Source organism: Alosa sapidissima, chromosome 9 (genome assembly GCF_018492685.1).
Source record: "Alosa sapidissima isolate fAloSap1 chromosome 9, fAloSap1.pri, whole genome shotgun sequence".
NCBI classification, from domain to species: Eukaryota; Metazoa; Chordata; class Actinopteri; order Clupeiformes; family Clupeidae; genus Alosa; species Alosa sapidissima.
Window position 1 is genome coordinate 22,797,692 of NC_055965.1, and position 19,365 is coordinate 22,817,056.

Sequence of the window (19,365 nt, forward strand, 5' to 3'; positions counted from 1 at the left end):
TAAAATGTCTAGCCCCCCCCCCACCCCCCCAAAAAAAAAAAAAAAAATTAAAAAAAAAAAATCGAGATTCGTATCGAACCGTGGGTCAAAAATTGTGATACAAACCGAATCGTAAGGTTGGTGTATTGTTACAGCCCTATGTTACAGTAATGGAGTCAGATTGTTGGCTTAAAGGCTAACATTAGCATTCGCTAGCAACTTAGCCTAGGTTAACTATGAATTCAGATATTTTAAATGGAGTTCAAACTCCTTCAATAATGCATGACTATCGTGATAAATGGTAAGGAAATGATTTGTGTGTGTGTTTTATCTACTTTCCCCACGTCATTTCCCATGTCAATGTTAAGTTTTTGTGGAAGCCAACTTTCACTAGCAATCATTATCCTAACTAGCTTAGCCCATAGATATATGAGCATATCCTAGCACTGTTAGCCATACATACTTGCTAACTTCCCTGAAAGGCTGGTTTAATATCAACGGTAGTGCAGGTGAAAGAACCCTGGTATGTGCATCCCAGACAGCACACATACATCTGCCCGATGTCGGTTTCAGATCCGCATGGAATCCTCCCATATATGATAATGTCGCAGGGGTATCGGCCTGAAGTCGCTTCCATGTATGTTGGATTTTGATCGTTCCTACTGCCCAAAGCAGATCCCGCTATCTGTTTTTTTTTACCCCAGCTTCCATGTATGTTGGCTTTTGATCGTTCCTACTACCCAACGTAGATCCCGCTCTATCTGTCTGTTCTTTTTTTTGCGTGTGTAGCAGGCAGCCAGGCACGTCAGATCAGCCTCCTGGAGCAGCGATTTTCAGGTTGGTAAATTCACTCATGTAAATTGTCAGAAAATTGGCATTGTGTCAATTGTATGACTGTTTATATATTTGCCTGCTAGGCTAAGCCATAACTTGGTGTACATTACTTTATAAAGAGCTGTTTTGGGGTAATTACAACTTTGTTGTGAACTAATTCACGTTAGCTAGTTGAGCTATCACTGAAAAATATGTTAAACCTAGCTAGCGGCTATGGCGAAATTTTAACACTACAGCATCCATGATTACCGGTACAAGGACAGCAATATGCTTGGGTGTAAGAATAGCAAGTTATTATTTGACCGTGAGACTTAACCCAGGAAAGGCTGTCGTTTTTGTATGGAGAGGAGTGGGAGCTAGGCTATTAGCTAACGTTACTGTCTTGGCTGAGCTAACCTGCTGGTCGTGTCATCATAACGCCTTTGCACAGAGGAAATGCACAGAGCAAATGTAGGCTATGTTTCAGTCCCAACTTTCTCTAGTCACTTCCAAGAGTTCGTGTTTTGGCCGGCGTTAGCGCGCTAGCCAAGTAACGGCATTACCTCGCCTCTGCTTGATTGAAATATCAGCTGAGGTAATGCTAATGGGTTTGAAATCTATTTCTACGAGCTCGCTAGTGGTTCGGTAAGGGTAGACTTTAAAGATGAAAGTGTTGCGGTGAATTAATTGTTGTTTTTGTCTCTTGCAGAAAAATAACCTGATTTTTGGGGGAACATTTTCTAACAGCATTTTTTCATCATTCAGACTTTTTTAAACATTCAATAAAATGAACTGAAAATATTTCTGGCATCTTTCTTGTGTCTTTATAGATCTAATCATGTATAGCCTAGTGTAAAATGTGCAATCTCAAGTTCCGACCTAAATAAATAAAGGTCGTATAAGCCGGGGGTGGGCATAGCTTTGATGAGTCGTTGAAACATTGGCTCATTGTCGTTTTCGATTATTTGCCGACATCCCGGCGATGTCTTGCCAATGAGCAAACGATGAGTCGTTGAAACATTGGCTCATTGTCGTTTTCGATGATTTGCCGACATCCCGGCGATGTCTTGCCAATGAGCAAACGCTTCCTATGCGATGTCTTCTAGACTGTAACGGCATTCATCGGCCCGACATCGGTAAGATTTATGTGTGCCGTCTGGGATACATGCAGTAAGCACGATCACTCTCAACACTGTCATTTTGTTTAGGTGAAAATGAATTAGTTGAGTTGCCTATGTTCACCAGAACATCCTGTTTGTCATTGCTTATCTAGTTAGAAGCTGGAGGGAGCAACTCACAACACCCAGCTAACACAGTTACGTCGCTGTTACGTGGCGGGTACGTAACTTTATTACCAAACATACGTTGCCGCCACGCAAGTTCTAACGTTGCCGATACGTGCGGGTGAAAGACGCGATTACGTTGCCGCAACATATCTTGGCAACGTTTCTCGCACGTAACCGCCAAGTCGCGGCAACCAAAAGACATACTGGCGACATTGTAGCAACCTTCCTGAGAAAGGTTGCCATAATGTCGCCAGCACGTTAGGGCGGATCTGCATGTGCAGTCCTCATTTGCCCATAGAATCCACAAAATCTAGTCACATTCATATACCTGCATTCTGGTGGCTGTTGCTAATGTTGACCCCCAAGCCTATTCAAGACAGCTGCACTAACAAGTATCAATTTATGACTGCCACGCACAAAATCTAGTTGAGATAGCCTTGACAAGCCACATTCATATTTTACCTGCATTTTGACTGGCTGTTGCTAATGTTGAGCCTATTCAAAAGAAAAGACAACTGTACACTAACAAATTATATTTTATTTAAAATAATGTGGAAATTCAATTTTGCGGATGGTCTTCCACCTGCTGTTCCATCCGACCCTGTGAAGAACAAATAAAAGAGAACAGGTGAGTGCATTTATATTAATTTTACATTCAGTCAAAACTAAAATAGGATATGCCAATAGCTGGTTACGCTAGACTTTTTTGCTGCTGCTGGGTCATTCCTTCGCCCTTGCACTTGTAGCCTAGATCAAGTGTGAGGATGCCGGCGCCGACGGTATCCTACCAAGTCGCGGGAATAACGGAGCAGTGGACTGGAGATGCAGATGGTGTTTCTGTATTAATATTATTATTATAACTGTGCGTTCAGATAGCCTACCCGGCCGTAAGTATTGATACTGCTCCTTTGTTAAGTTTAGTTCATACTGTAATCAGTCTGTGCTCGTTAGAAGCATTATTGAGTATTGCAAATGCGTTGATATAACGCGAGTGAAATGGTCGCGGTATGATCCGTTATATGGTATGCACATTTAATGTACGACGTCTGACAGTTACTTTATAAACATGGAGATAATCTTGTGTTGATTCACCAGCATATTGCAACTAAACTGTAGGCCTACAGTTTACATTGCTGCTATAGCTGTAATGTTAGTGAACCATGATTTCATGCGTTTTTGGCTATAAGCTTAATTGTTTTGGAGTTTTGTAGCTTGTTGCACAAAGATGTCTCGCCTAGAATTGGGCTATGTCTACACAAAACCATCGGGTGTATTTCCTCTTACCGCTTTCACAACTTTAACGATAGGCCTACCGGTAAGGAAAAAACTTGCATGCACACAGAGGTGAAAGCGGCTAAAAGTACAGTAGTGCATATGCCAGACCAGTCGATGGCGTGCCGCAGGCCGTGCAGAGGCTTCACATTTAGGCCTAATTCGCGTAGAAGACAAAACGTTGAAACAGTTTGTTAAGCTGTCACATGAAAAAAGGAGACTACATGCAATTTGGTTTAAAATTCAGCTGTTAAAGTACTAAAGTTCATTTTCAAGGTATGTGACTTATGTGGAATTTCAAATGCTTAGGCCTACGTATTGCATTAGGTCTGAGCACTATTGGAGAAAACATTAGCATGCGTCAGTCATAGGTTGTAGTAAGCTTAGCTAATGTTTAACTAAGTTAAGATAATGGTGTGCTTCAGTAACTTGGCTACAAAAGGCTGATACATTGTGCACATAAATCATGACAGGGGAAAATAATAACCGGTTTAAAAAAAACAAAACAGCATCGTGTAGATGGTGTCGAGCCGCCAAGGTTATTGCTTGAAGATGAAGACGAGTAACCATGTCTTGTGAACAAGCTTAAAAAGTAGGGCATGGATCTGCATATCACTTTGAGGTGGTGTACAAAAATATGATAATTGTTCCATAATAGTCGGCATGTTCGTATAATTGATTTAGAGGGATATTTGCCTCTCTCGTTTCAACTCACCTCAAACTTTTGGTGTGGGCTGCAGGGGCATGTTTTAAGACCTCAGCTATCAGGAGCTCCACCTCCTCTTCCAGCCCTGGCTTCCATTTCATGATCGCTTCTGTAATCAGATTGAATTTGTGATCAAATTTCAGGCAAACGCTTACAGATATTAGACACTTTATTTTTCTGAAAGCATACGAGTCCATGAACCACAGGACAGGCCCAAAAATGGGCGTGTCACCAACACTCAGGGAGAGATGAAGTGCACAGCTAGCAAAGTCGCCACAATATTCCGTACAGTCTGCCGCCTCTGGTTTGGCGTGGTATTGCACGGTATTGCACTTGCGATCGGATGATTTAGCAATACGATGTCCAATAGACTTCCTGTATACCTCATTTGAAAGAGGAGGTTCTTGTCTACAAAATAAGCCCTGATTGGGTTATCTCCGAACATTGTGACCAATCCTATGGGTGATTTATTAACACGAGTCTCTGATCTTCTCTGATTTCGCCAAATTTTGTCCCTTAACAGTGTTCCGTACACCGCTTTTGGGTACGATTTAAACACACATTTTACACTGTATAACGTATATTTAAATTGTTTGATGTTGGTAGATTATGTAGTTAATGGATATATCTGTTGATCAATACGTGGTAAGGATTATTTTAGGATTTATCTTAGATGTAGCTTAGCCTTACCAGCAAGTCATTTGGTACTTCCATGTTCTTCTCTGTAGCCTTCTCCTTGAATAAGTCAATGGAAACTCCACAAGTCATTGCAAGTGCGGCGGTGACCACTTTTATTATTAAAAATACTAAGTGCATCAAGGCACTGCAAAGAAGGGAACATAGAAAGGTGCCACATTTAAGAACACTTGTGAAATATGGGTGCGCAACACAGTTCTGGTTCACAGTACATGGAAGGGGCGAATGACACCATGTTCCGTACAGTCTGCCGCCTCTGGTTTGGCGCAGTATTGCCCAGGGTCAGTTACAGGGCAGTAAGAGAATGCATCAGATTAAAGAGCAGTGGGCACTTGTAAGACCTAAAACACAGAACACAACACGTGTACTGAATTAAGTGCCATTTCAAGAAGCCCTTTGTAAGACCAGAACACACAGAACATAACACAAAACAAAATAAATATATTAATATATAATAAAAAATCAATGAACTATATACAGTATGTACAATATTTACACTATTTACAATATATACAATATTTACAGCTCCAGTTCCAGTGCCACCTGGAGCGACTGTCCTGGCACTTATAACAGTACCATTCACCCTCTGGTACCACACTGACTTCCAGGCACTCTGTGTGGTACCAGAGGGTGCACAGGTCGCACTGCAGTCACTCGTGAATGTCACAGGAGGACCCAGGCGGAGCTATGTCCTTGCACAGAGTGCAATACTGCTCTGGGTCCTCCCGTGCAGAGCGTAACGCTGCCTGGCTTGCTTCCCGCTGCTCTCCGTGCAGTTGCCCTCTCCGCCTGCTGTGCTGCCCTCTGTTCCTGCTGGGCTGCCCTTGCAGCTGCCCTCTCTGCCTGCCGGGCTGCCCTTTCTGCTGCCCGCTCAGCCACCTGCTGCTGCCGGAGGAGCCGCTGTGCTGCCCGCTCTCTTTTCTCTGCCTCTTTGCGCCTGTCCTCCTCCTCCCTCTCTGCCAGGAGGGCCGTGTAGGCATCTGCAGTGATGACCCTCGCTGGCAGAGGCATTCTCCTCCTCCCCCGGGCTGGCTGGTCAAAATGTGGGGGCACAAGGATGTCCGCCAACCCTGCTGGGATGACACCGGCTGACACCAGGGGATTTGGGTACCTTCTACAGGTGGGACACTGCCCGGTGGTGGGGGCAGCGGCGGTGGTGGTGGGGGCGGCAGCAGCAGCGGAGGTGGTGGTGGGGGCTGCGGCAGCAGCAGCGGAGGTGGAGGTGGTGGTGGTGGTGGTGGGGCCTGCGGCAGCAGCAGCGGAGGTGGTGGGGGGGGGGTGCGGCGTTGGTGGTGGTGGTGGAGGAGGAGGAGGCGTTGGGACTGCAAGGTGTCGGGACGGTGGTGGTGAACACAGCAGGGTCGGCGGGACCCCAGGGCGACGAGACGGGCGATGGAGCGCACTCTACGGCGGTGGAGGAGGCTAGGACTGTGACGGTTCCGGTGTCGGCGGCGGAGGTGGTGGCAGACCTGGTGTGGGCAGCGGCGTCAGCGGTGTAGACGTCAGGGAGGTCCTCCGGGTCCTCGTCTGTATCAGACGGGAGATGGTTTGGGTCCCGGAGGCCTTTGACGAGCTGTTAGTAGGTGTTTAGAAAAATATGTTAATCCAATGAATTGTACTTCACATAATGTCAAACTGTTTTTTTCTGCTAACTCACCTTTGAGTCGTCCACCGCTGTCCTGTCAAGCGGGAACAGGCCTGTAGAGCGGAACCTGCTCTTGATGGTATTGGGCGTACAGGCCTGCTCCACCGCGTACTTCAGCACCGCTGAAAAGTGCCGCTTGCCCAGCACCAGGTCTCCTCGCACCAACCCCATCTCCCGTGCCAAACGGGAGAACGCCGCCTTCAATGAACCGTACACCGCCACGTCCAGTGGCTGGAGCACATGGGTGGTGTGCGCTGGCAGGCACACCACCTCGATCCTGTTGGCTCGACAGAAGTCGACCATCCCCTTCCCAACATGGGCCTCATGCTGGTCCATGAAGAGGAGGAGGAGGGGCCGCTCCTGCCGGGCGTGCTTGACGAAGTGCCCCAGCCACTTCACGAACAAGTCGCTGTCCATATAGCCTCTCTCCGACACGCCGTAGAGTGCGTTGGTGGGCCCCTCCAGGCTGTAGGCCGTGCTGGGGAGGCACCCCTGAAAAATGATGAACGGGGGTATGCTCTCCCCAGCGGCGTTCGCGCAGCAGTGGATGGTGACGTGGTCCCCTTTACGGCAGAGGACACTCTGCCTGGAGTGGCCCTTGTCTCCAAAGGCCGTCTCGCCGCAGTTGTATATCTGGGCTGGGGTCCCGCCAAACCTATGCTGCTGGTACAGGGCCTGGCAGATGCGGAAGAGCTCGTCCACCCGTGCCACCGTGGCCCCATGGACCCTCTCCCTATCCAGGGGATCAGGCCTCCGCGAGGCCACGGTGGGGTGGCGAGCTCGGAAGCGAGTCCACCACATCTTGCTCAGGCCCTTCTCCATGTTCACCAGTGGTGAAGTCCGTCCCGACGCCTTGCAGATCTCAGTGGCCAATAACAAGGCCACTGAGCGGGTGATGGGGAACCCGTGGGCTGCCATCCAGAAAATGTAGCCCACCAACGCCTCCTCCTCCGGCATGAGGGCCCGGTTGGTATGGGGCAAGTGGCCATACTTGCCCTTCCTCCAGTCCTGGAGGGTGGTGTGGGGGATTCCGTGGCGGGCAGCCACCTTGCGGAGGCTCCCGCCCTCCTCCAACTCCTGCAGGGCCTTAGCCACATCCTCCCTACTGTACTGTTTAGGCATTTTCCTGAAAAAATAAAAATACATAAAATGTATTAAAACTAGACTAGACAGACAGATGGATACTTTATTAATCCCCCAGGGGAAATTCAAAACTTCAACACTAAAGAATTGTTTAATTGGCGGTGATTATGTTGTTGGAATGTGGCTCTGCAAAAGCATTATTTTCAATGGTTATTATGTGGTTGGATTCATGTATTTTTTTTTTTTTTTTTTGTATCGCTACTATTCTTGTATAATTACCACTAGGTTGCTGCCTTTTCTATCCAGTAGGTGGCAGTCCAGGATAAGATACCGCAGAGCCATATATATATATAGAGCCATGGCTCTGCTATTCCTGATCCTGGACTGCCACCTACTGGATAGAAAAGGCAGCAACCTAGTGGTAATTATGTGAATAAAAATTGCCTCAGTGGTCGTTATACTTACCGTGAGTATCAATAACCTCCTGCGTCATCGTGCAGGGGTGTCTAACTTGCACTGATTGCCCAGTTTAAACTTCAGGACAATTAATTATAGAAATCTACGAATCCAAAATATTACACGATGATAAATTATGTAATTACAATCTGACCATCACATTTATTCATGGAAATGGTGGATTCCTTCTGTATGACTATTGCATATCTGGGCATCACGCTTTTTTTTTCTAACGTGCCGCAATTTCCCCGCGTTTTCAGGGCTCGAAATTAACGATGTCCCGGGGACCATAAAAAATGCTTCCGGGACACAATAGAATGATGTCTGGGACAACTCTGGGACAGTAGAAAAAATGGCAAAGCAAATTTCAAAATAGGTACTTTTTTCCTAAACTGTTCACATGGGAATCTAAACGTATCTTTCTCGTCTGGATAAAATTATACATTTGACCCTGGCGTAACGGACAGCTGGCAAAAGCAGCGTCAGCCAGCTGATCTGCAAATAAGTGGTTTTGTAGCCTACACGCAGCCTTACAACACTGTTTAGGCTACTGCTCTTCAAATCATGGTAGGCTACAATGTTATTTTTGGTACAAATATAGTAAGATACCCAAATGGGCTGGGTGCTTGCGTTTCCTTAGGAATCCGCCATTTAATTGGTTAAATGAATATTAAGTGACGGCGGTAGGCCTAATGGGTCACTTTCCGATATAGAGGTTAACTTACCTAACTAGCAGGCAGGTAAATGGCATTTGTTTTCATGACAGACGAGATGACAGTCCTCTCTGACTAAAACGCTGCGTGTTTTCTGTCAGTGACAGACAAACGTCACCAATATCATGCTGAGCTAGCCTACTGCAACTGCGATTTGACAAAACGATAGTGTTGCAAGGTAGCCTATAACAATGATAACAGTTATTTAAGTTAGCATTTGACATTTCGCTGTGGCAGTTCTAAGGCTAGGGGTGTCCAAACTGCGGCCCGCCACGCACTTTAATCCGGCCCGCCGAGCATTTATTAGTTTATCATAGATCCGGCCCGCCACGCACTTTAATCTGGCCTGCCGAGCATTTAGGTTATCATAGACCGCTCGCTATGTTTTCCATCAATAGACGACGTTGTGGCAACTGCAAACTGCTTTACACTCTTCTTAGAGAACGTTTACAATGTCAAAACAGCTTGTTACATCGGGATAGTTGCAGCAGATCTAACTCCGTTTTGCTACTTTATTTAATTGGGAACGCATTTGAGTGTGCACAAGAGGGTGAGAGCACGGCAGGAGAGTAGCCTATCTGACAGCTTCGTGGTAATTTCCCACGTTAATTGTTTTCACTGAGATCTGTGGCCATGACATCACACCAAACTGACATTGAAATTAAAGACACGTGAAAATAGATTATTGACGTAATGTTTTACAACCCTGTCAGTCAAAACGATGGACAATGAGAACATCTAGTGCAACCTCAAAAAAGAGCCAAAAGCGCAATCTCTGAAAATGAGTGTTGTGTGAAACAGCAGATGATTAATGTTAATAAAATGGTGTTTAATAAATTGTTCAGATCTGACATGGTGGACCAGAACGAGTTAATTAAGTGATGCAAGTTACTGATTATTATGCTGTTTATTATGTACAATGGGAAAAAAACAAGAACTTGAATTTGGGACACTGGTGGTTAAGTCCGGGACAGTGCCAAGTAGAATTCGGGACAGCTTCGGGACACTGAGAAAAAAAGTTAATTTCGAGCCCTGCGCGTTTTGCCAATGTCACTAATTATGCCATGAAAAGGTTTAAACTTCAAAAATGAGCAATTATATAAATCTACGAATCCAAACCAACACGACTCTAAATTGTCTGACCTTGTTATCAATAACGTTAGCTTTACTTACTTACCGTGAGTATCGACAACCTCCTGCCTCATCGTGCAGGGGTGTCTAACTTGCACTGATTGCCCAGTTTAAACTTCAGGACAATTAATTATATAAATCTACGAATCCAAAACATTACACGATGATAAAGTATGTAATTACAATCTGACCATCACATTTATTCATGGAAATGGCGAATTCCTTCTGTATGACTATTGCATATCTAGGCATCAAGCTAACGCGCTTTGTTTTTGTTTTTTTAAATCTGCCGCCATTTCCCGGCGTATTTGAATGTCACTAATTACGCCATGAAAAAGTCTGATAAAATGACCACTAATGTTATACTAACAATCTATATTCAAACAAAATAACTTTTCCAACATGTTTACTTCAATATGTAATAGAGATCCGGACCCCACGTGACTACCAGTGTTCGGAACACCATTTTGGCAGTAAAAATGACCAGCGCCAGCGCCGAAGCTTTCAAACCATCGGAGTACTCATCTCACTTTAATTCGAATGACATTGAGCTTTATATTAAAAAATTAAATAGATTAAATATTACCGACCCATACAATGCCCCCGGGGTGCTTTTCACAAGTATCTCCGCTGAAAAAGACGTCCCAGATCTGCAGTATCCGGATATATATAACTACCTGATGATAAACTTTCCATCGTCCTTCTCGGGTGACTCTCTAAAAGCCTACAAAAGTTTGGAGGGTTACAAATGGACTCAGTCTGGCTTTGTAACGAACATCCAGCTGTGGAATCTTCAAGCAAAAAAATGCTTTATCATTACTGGAAGGGTAAGTGTCCCAGTTTAATCGGTAGTGTAACATTAGCATGGCTAGTAGGGGTCCGGGTTGTTTGTTTATGTTAGCTTGGCTAGCTACCGTGGTGCGCCTGGCTATCTGTAGCTAGTTTGTATCTTTGATGTTCTCAACCAAGGTAGCTGACATTTTTAATTTCATGTAACGTATAGGTTAATCATTCCCAAAGGCTTAATGACCCGCAGTTAAAGCCATGGATGGTGGTGAGGAATGATGGGGTTGTCTTGGGAGCCCACTGCAATTGCACAGCTGGACTTGGTGAGAGCTGCTCCCATGTGTCAGCTGTGTTGTTCAGCATATGGCAGCATAACAATGGCAGAAATGAAGCGATAGCTGTAACATCTAAGAAGTGCAAGTGGGCCACCCCAAGTGAGGACTCTGTAAAGAAAGTGGAGTATCAGCAGGGCAAGGACATCATTTTTAACAACTCTCAACAATATAAAAAAGGACAATCTTCGAAAGGTCATTCTGCCCCCCCAGCTTTCCCACCTCTGACCGCTGCTGAGCAAGCCCAACTCTACAACACCCTCTCCCAATGCCGCACACAAGAGGAGCAGATCATCAAACCAGTAGTCCTGTCTGTTGTCAAAGAGTATGCAGCATCCTATGTGCCAAAGGCTGTCATGCTGGATCTACCAGAACCCCTCACCAACCTGTATGACAAGCAGGCAAGAGACCTCAACCTGGCAGAGTTACAAGATCGAGCAGAAGCACTATTTAAAGACATAACTGTGACCAAAGAACAGGTACAGAACATATTTATTTTGTTTAAAATAACAGGAGCTAATAACTGAAATCTAACTTAAAATGTTATGTGTAACAGTTTGGATCGTCATGTTTTCAGAGTGATATTGTAGAGGAGGAGACCCGAGCCCAGTCCAAGTCCAAAACCTGGTTTGAGCAAAGGAGTGGTAGGGTAACAGGATCTACCTTCAGAGCAGCCACAAAGACAGATGTCAGAAAGCCTGCAGTATCTCTGATAAGACAAATGTGCTACCCAAAGTCCCATAGTTTCACCAGTGAGGCTACCAGGTATTCATGAGCATAGAAGGATTAGGGTAAAATAGGGCATGCAGTGTGTATCTGCTCCTATGTGTAAAAATGTCATTTCCAGATGGTCAAGTGAATGTGATGTATGTAAAAGAACAGGGAGGGTAAATCCAGGAAGTACTATTCTAAAAAAGCAGGAGTGTAAAACCAAGTAGTATCCTTTTGAAAGTGCAGGGAGGTACCATTACTATTGTCCAAAACTAATATTATTATGACCGCCACGCAGCGAAGCGGCGGTCATATAGGTTTAGTCAGATTTTTTTTTTTTTTTCTTTTTCGCATGCCCAAATTTCCGTCAATGATTCCCGGGACACTGAAAGACCGGGGTACACGAAACTTGGTGGGCATGTAACCCCACATGGATAGCATGGAACCATCGTTTTTCGTTTTGATCTGTAGCCCCCCCGCTGGACTGGACCCCCCGAAAGGAGGGTAGGGCAGACACAGTTTTCTGTGAATATCTCGAAAACTGTAGGGTTTAGGAGGACCATTTTTTTTTTTTGTATGTTGATCTCAAGGGGCCATGTCAACCCATTCCATAACCACTCATTTCATGTATAGCGCCACCTAGTTAAACACAAAAAAGTAAAAATGAGGTGTTGTAATTGAAGGTATCTGTGACCTAACATAGTCAAAACTGCACGAAATTGGAATTGTAGGATCATTATGACACCCTCTGTATGCACGCCAAGTTTTGTGGAATTCCGTTCATGGGGGGCCACACAATAAATTAATTTATGTTACTATACACCAACTGGCCTGTAGGTGGCCGGAGACAGTTTTCTGTGAATATCTCGATAACCGTAGGGCCTAGGAGGTCCACCTTTTTTATGTATGTTGGTCTTAAGGGGGCATGTCAACCCATCCCATTACCACTTATTTCATGTATAGCGCCACCTAGTTAAAAATTAAAAAGCAAAAAATTAGGTGTTTTCATCACAATATCTCTGGCTGACAAGGTCATTATGACACCCTCCGAATGCATGCCAAGTTTTGTGTACTTTCGTTCATGGGGGGCCTTACAATAAAATAATTTATGTGTACATTTAGTGACGTACACCAACAAGGATTCCCGGGACACTGAAAGACCGGGGTACACAAAACTTGGTGGGCATGTACCCCCACATGGATAGCATGGAACCGTCATTCTTCGTTTTGATCTGTAGCCCCCCCGCTGGACTGGACCCCCCGAAAGGAGGGTAGGGCAGACACAGTTCTCTGTGAATATCTTTTTTTTTTGTGATCAACTGTTTATTGAGTTATATAAATGGGGACGGGGGGGGGGGGGGGCAATACGGTTACATGAAATAATAAAATGATACATGACATATAAAAGCATACATTGTGTTAAAAAGAAGAGATTAAAAATGCAAAATGACAACTCTGTGAATATCTTGATAACTGTAGGGCCTAGGATGACCAATTTTTTTCCGTATGTTTGCCTCCAGGGGTCATGTTAACCCATTCCATGTGCACACATGTGCATAAACAGATACACACGCACACACATACATTTACAGTAATCATACGTATGACACATACTCACACAGTAGACATATGTACGCATGCATGCACATGCACAAACACACATACGCAGGCAAACACACAAGCACGCACATACACACACCCACACACATAAACATAAATTTGTACACGCACACATGCACATAATTCAAGAATTTTTCCCGTCATCTACTCCCTGAATTTTTGGTCATTGATACCCGGGACACCGAACCACCGGGGTACATGAAATTTGGTGGGTATGTAGCCCCACTAGACTTTTACGGAAAAATTTCATTTCGTCCCCGGGGACCACCACCAGCACCCCCCCCCCCCCCCCCCCCACCCCCCGGGCTGGGCCCCCCGAACCGCAAAAAAAACCAGTTTTTCCTAAATAATTACCTGAACCGTGGCACTGAGGATGAAGAATCTTTTATGGTATGTTGGTCTCAAGGGCCCACATCAACCTGGCTCATAATCACTCATTTGTGATTTGCACCCCCACCCCCCGGTAAAAAATGAAAATGCAATATTATTCTGCTTTAATTGCCCCTATCTTCAGTTAAGATGTTCAGAACTGCACCAAATTTTATGTGTATGATTGACCTGGCATTCTCTGGGGGTATGCCAAGTTTCGTAGAATTTCATCCATGGGGGGGTCTAAAAAAATTAGGTTATGTGTACATTTAGTGACTGTACACTCATTGGCCTGTAAATGGCGGTGCACACATATACACATGCACACACACAGGCACCCACATACTATCGGTATTAGAACGGCCGATACATAATTACAAATTCAGTAGGATTAAAAGAAAGCCAAAATAAATATTCATCATCATCATCATGGCTGCATTTTCAGTATTGGCGATAAGTAGTCGTTTGTCCACTAGATGGCGCATCGTTGCAGTGAGACGTAATTTTGTTGGAAGTTAAAAGTGGGTTGGAAAAAACAATGGACGCTTCCTACAAGGACTGTAATTTACCGCAGCGGACATCTAATAAGGATAGGACGATGTTCACATGAAGTGTAATTCCCATTTCTTCTTGAAGCCGAAATAAATCTGAGGATGTTTATCGGACATGCTTGGTTTTTACTGCAGGTACGTTAATCTTGTAATATCAATAAGGACCTAGGTAATGTTACCGTTAGCGTTAGTTGAGTGATGGAGGCATTTGATTGATTGCATTTGTAGAAAACTATAAATGCGGTTATACCAAGCAAATTGATAGCAGCACTGTTTGTATCTTTCGACTGTCATTTATTGCACGTGCTACAAAATCATTCTGTGCAATGGAAGATTTACCAACGTTACACCGGTCTGATACAGTTTTGCCTATACATGCGTGAGACTGAGACGCCTGTTCATTTTGTTTTAAGTGCGTGCATGGTGTGAGAGGGGAATCGATGTGCTTTGATTACAGCTTGGTAGTTGTAGTCTTGTGAAATTAAAAAGCACGTGTGTGTGAAGTATCCAAACAATGACACCTTCATTTCATTATGGCTGCTTTAGCAACACACCTTAAGCTACTGTAGTGGGTCCCATCTAGAATTGGCTACTTCATTCGCCGCTTTCCTTGACTCATGGAGCTGCTTGAATGTTATTACAATTTTTCGCCACGATATGGGAGTTTAAGTCCGCTTGATACTGTAAGGCGTAAGCCAAAGGAGATTTTATTTGTGTCGCCAGCATAGCCTATTGACAATTTATGTTGTAAATAGGCCTACCTTATAATCCTACCTGTAGCTTAGGGAAGCTAACAGCTTTCTATTAGGATCTAGTTTGTTAGTTACCGTTTTGCCATAACTGCCTGATGCATTTTTGCATTTAGAATAGCCAGAGCGTGTATATCTCAATCGGAAAATTAAACAATATCGGGTGCCTATGGACTAGGCTGGGTGAACCCAGCCTGATCTGCCCGCTATTTATTTTTTGATTTCTTAAAAGATTGAGCTTGGTCTGATGAAAGCCAGACTAGCCATGGGCCTCAGTTACACAATGCAAGGGAACATGAATCAGCCTATATTTGCACGAACAATAACGGACAAAAGCTCTTCAACTTTGGCCCGTTAAAATGTGTATGAACAGTCTAGCGACGCATTTCATCAAGGCCCATTTGGACATGTCAGTTATTTGCACCACTGGTTAGATGTAAAACAGCATTTCGTTTCAGACTAGGCTACTGTTACTTAATTTGTGCATTAACAATAACGTTTCAGACTACTGTTACTTAATTTGTGCATTGACAATAAAGTATTACATGAACTAAAGATGACTAAAATCTTATGTAGAAGAAGAAACATTCACAAAAAATCCATCCATCCAAAAATGACCTTTGTTTTTGATAGCTGTTGAAAACGGCATGGAACTGACAGAGATGTTTTTGTTTATAAATACACAAAAAATAAATAAATAAATAAATAATTAACATTATGCTGATACCTTTTGCTTTTCCCAAATACAATGTAGCCTACAGGTGTAAGTGACCTTTCATCAATCCAGTTGCAATGGATGAACTGTGATTAACTGCCCTACTTGTGATTGTTTAGAGATTTTAAAGGTTTTATAACAATGCTACATCTTCCTTGGCTATTCTACAATCTATTCACCTTTTCAGCACCAGTAGGATACTTTCTGTGCAGCCGCACACACTCACTCAGGCATGCCAAACAAGCATACACAAAAGTTTCAAGAGTGGGGGATGGAGTAAAATATGGAGAGAAATTGAAGTGTGATTTATTTTCGCGGAACGGATGTACAGGACTGAGCGGCGGTCATATTTTGTACCGCTATGCGGTACATCTAGTTGTTGTTTCTTCAGATGGGGATGCCAGCACGAGGAATTGGCAAGAAAATACTATGAAATGCAGCATCGCCTCTCACACACGGATGTCATGGTAGAAACAGCTGGATTCAGGATTTCACCCCTGCACCCATTTATTGGGGCCTCACCTGATGGATATGTTTCCTGCAGCTGCTGTGGTTCAGGTGTCATAGAAATTAACTGCCCATTTTCTGTAAAGTACCTTTCTGTTAATGAGGCAGTACATTCTGTTGCTCACTTTTGCCTTGAAAAACATGTGCAAGAAAAAATTAGACTGAAGCGGGACCATGCATACTATCATCAAGTGCAGATGCAGCTATTTGTTACTGACAAACCATATTGTGATTTCATTCTGTGGACTGAAAGGGGAAGCACTTCACCATTTGTTGAACGCATCACACCTGATGTGGCATTCTTTGACAAAGAATTGGAATGTGCTCGTGACTTCTTTAAAAAATGTATCACTCCAGAGCTGCTAGCCAAGTACTTTTCTGAGCCTTTTCTGATCATAGTCAACAACAGTGGTGCTACTGCCGTGAGCCAGAAGCAGGGAACATGTTGGTCTGTGCATCAGGTTTTTGTTCAGTTAAAAAGTTTCACCAAACCTGCCTTCCCATGAAAAGGGTCCCAAAACAGTGGGTATGTCCCAGCTGCCAAAAAGTAATCAATGCCCAAAAAAGAAAAAAACCTTAGTGAGGAGACTGTGAAATGAGTAAATAGTAGTAGCTGATACTGTGCTATCTTATTTATGAATAAACAGTTGTTAAACCAGTATTGTTTTGTTCCCCATCGTTAGTATTAAGTATCTGTAGCAATCAGGGATATGAAACATGGGTAGGCCATTCATATTAAACACACCAGAACAAATATCTGGTTGGGTGGAAACTCAAGTTAGAATGGGTGGATGTGAAGCTTGATCTGTAAAGAGAAACAGAATGTGATCGCATTATAACAGTGAGTGATCAAAATGATCATAAGTAATGTCACAACAAGCAAGCGAGAGTCACAAAGGTTTATTTGCTGGTTGAGCACATCTGTAGCCAGTCACATCAGTTTACTGTACATCCCCATCACTGGAAGGGCACCACAGATTCAGACACATTTGTAAGTGCACAACATATGCTCACAATCTTGTCAAGGTAGGTCACATCATTTTCTCTGTCTATGTCTGTGAAACTTATAGGGACAGTGCTTTGCAACACTGTGTATTTTTGACGGAGAACTCCTATTACTCTTTCAATATGTATCCTAAGAGAGGCTAGACATCTGGTGTTCTCCAAATCAACTGGATCTAATTGCTTCTTTCCCCGAGTAAATGCTGGAATCTTTAATTCAGCTTGGCATCTCTGAATGGACTCTTTAACCAGGAAACCTCTGTCTGCTAAAACTACGTCCCCTGGGAGCAAATAAGATAAAAAAGTTACTTTGTTCTGTGATGAACTTATCACTTCTGCGACCTCCCCATCCAGTGGAAATTAAACAAATGGAACCTTGAGGGCAAATTGCAATTAAATATTTGATTGTGTGGTGTGATTTGTATGATGAGTAACACTGATCACTGGCTAGCAATCTACTGGGTTTCTCTAGAAATATTTCAAAACAATCTATTATGCAAACTGTCTTTTCAAAGCTACTGTTTCGAAATGCATTTGGAAGAGATTTTCTTAAGTATTCTCTGTCAGGCCACAACACAAGACTTGGCACCAGTCTACAATGCATCACACTAATACAATGTTTGAAGAGCTTTGAAACAGTGGTTGAGTCAATGCCAAAATAAAAAGCCAAAAATTCAAAGGACAAGTTAATTCTGAGCTTTATTGAAGTTAACATGTACTGCTGAAAACATGTTAAACCAGATTTAAGTTTGAGGAAAGGAGCCACAATATCAAAAATTGCCATGAGAATTGAATATGTTGATAAACCAGTGAGAGTATTAACTCTTTTATCATCGTTATGCAAGCTCATCTCATTCAGTGTAGTCCTATTAATTTTTTCTTTCAACAACATATTCTCAGTCCTCAAAGCTTGGCATTCTTGCTCAAGAGATTGGATGCGTTTACCGCAGGTTTCAGTGCTGCATGGTGGAGTTGCTGGATCATCCTCATGGAGAACAGGCTGGACATCATTTCCAGGTTCTTCATGGGTAGATTCAAAAGGCTCTGTGGTGGGAGTTTGGTCTGCAGTAGGGTCCTTGTTGCCGTCTTGGGGACAATCGGTTGATGCTCTGGTGAAAACACAAAAGTAGTATATTAAGAGTATATGTATACACTACTGATGACAGTTTGTCATTTTTTTATCAATCACTCTCTGTTTTCTGCAGTATATACTAGCTTTCTTTAGTAAGTAAGTAAATTGTATTTGCATAGCACATTTACATCATAATATATATTATACATAGATAGACATTGACAATGACAGTGACATGCATAGTCAGTGGCTGCCAAATGCAAGTCGCTAAAGGTGTGTGTGATGATTTCAAACCAGTCACAGATGTTATGGTTTTTAGCTCATTGGGTGTTATTAAATCTACAATATATTGTGCGAAAACTTTTTGGTTTATAATTTTACCAAGTCCATGCAAGTGGGGTTTAACAGGTTAAGGAACTTTTATATATTCACCTGAGAGGGATGGCTTTTGCAGATAGAGCAGACAAAGCTATCTTCTGTAGCTTTGCTTTCTGTCGTCTGTTGAAAACCTCCAGTCTCATTTTTCTTCTCTGGAGATGGCACGTAGTTGAAAATAGATGGAACAAAGTCCGGACTCAAGGGATTATCACTCTTTCTCCCTACAAAATAAATAGAAACATTTCAGTATTGAACTGGGTTTTGTTTACTATGTTAGCACTAGCTTACCAAATATGACATTGTTAGCCCCACGAATTGCATGCTGTAATTCAACTAGCTAGTATTAAACTGATCAGAAACCACAATTATAGCCTATTAAATAATGAAGATACTTATGTTAGTAAGCTTTATATTCGGTAACTTACCTGATATGAAGTGATCGCTGCACAAGCGGAATCCAACGGCTGGGGGGTCCCATCTTTCAAGTCTTGTTTTGCTTGCTCCTAGCTCTTTTAATGGCACTGATCCACCTAGCTCGCCTCTCCACATCTTTAGGAATGCGGTAAAACGACAAACCTTTCTTTTTCCCTCGTTTATTTGTGCAACCTGGTGCACAACAGTTATCTACCATGTTTAGCCTTCTTCACCACCACAGTCTGCCAATCTACTGAATGCTGCCAAAATGGCGTTGCCCACGGTTTCCTGTCCCGTAACAACGTCATCCCCCGGAACTCAATACGTTACACATATACATTTTACCACATATTTTCACAAATCTTGTTTAAAATCTTCC

At 43.3% G+C, this 19,365-nt stretch overlaps 1 protein-coding gene and 2 long non-coding RNA genes across 3 annotated transcripts; 1 reads left to right on the forward strand and 2 right to left on the reverse strand.

The window, feature by feature from the left end:
- Positions 1 to 2,596: 2,596 nt before the first annotated feature.
- Positions 2,597 to 5,171, reverse strand: LOC121718128. Its single transcript, XR_006033866.1, has 2 exons — positions 4,747 to 5,171; positions 2,597 to 2,679 (listed from the first exon to the last, which is right to left on the reverse strand). It is a non-coding gene; the product is annotated as an uncharacterized LOC121718128 (long non-coding RNA).
- A 5,249-nt stretch (positions 5,172 to 10,420) lies between these two features.
- Positions 10,421 to 16,456, forward strand: LOC121718087. The gene is made up of 3 exons (XM_042102934.1): positions 10,421 to 10,607; positions 10,784 to 11,377; positions 16,005 to 16,456. Exons 1-3 carry the CDS (start codon positions 10,461 to 10,463, stop codon positions 16,044 to 16,046), a joined length of 783 nt encoding a protein of 260 aa, XP_041958868.1. The 5' UTR covers positions 10,421 to 10,460; the 3' UTR covers positions 16,047 to 16,456.
- Positions 16,457 to 17,652: 1,196 nt separating this feature from the next.
- LOC121718118 lies at positions 17,653 to 19,055 on the reverse strand. The gene is made up of 3 exons (XR_006033855.1): positions 18,998 to 19,055; positions 18,627 to 18,793; positions 17,653 to 18,231 (listed from the first exon to the last, which is right to left on the reverse strand). It is a non-coding gene; the product is annotated as an uncharacterized LOC121718118 (long non-coding RNA).
- Between the last annotated feature and the right edge of the window lie 310 nt (positions 19,056 to 19,365).

What these genes read in the sequence shown, in the direction of transcription:
- LOC121718087 (XM_042102934.1), top strand. Translation starts at nt 10,461, where the DNA reads ATGATAAACTTTCCATCGTCCTTCTCGGGTGACTCTCTAAAAGCCTAC. An exon ending in GCTTTATCATTACTGGAAGG is followed by an intron (nt 10,608 to 10,783) that starts GTAAGTGTCCCA and finishes TGTAACGTATAG; the next exon opens with GTTAATCATTCCCAAAGGCT. An exon ending in TAACTGTGACCAAAGAACAG is followed by an intron (nt 11,378 to 16,004) that starts GTACAGAACATA and finishes TTGTTTCTTCAG; the next exon opens with ATGGGGATGCCAGCACGAGG.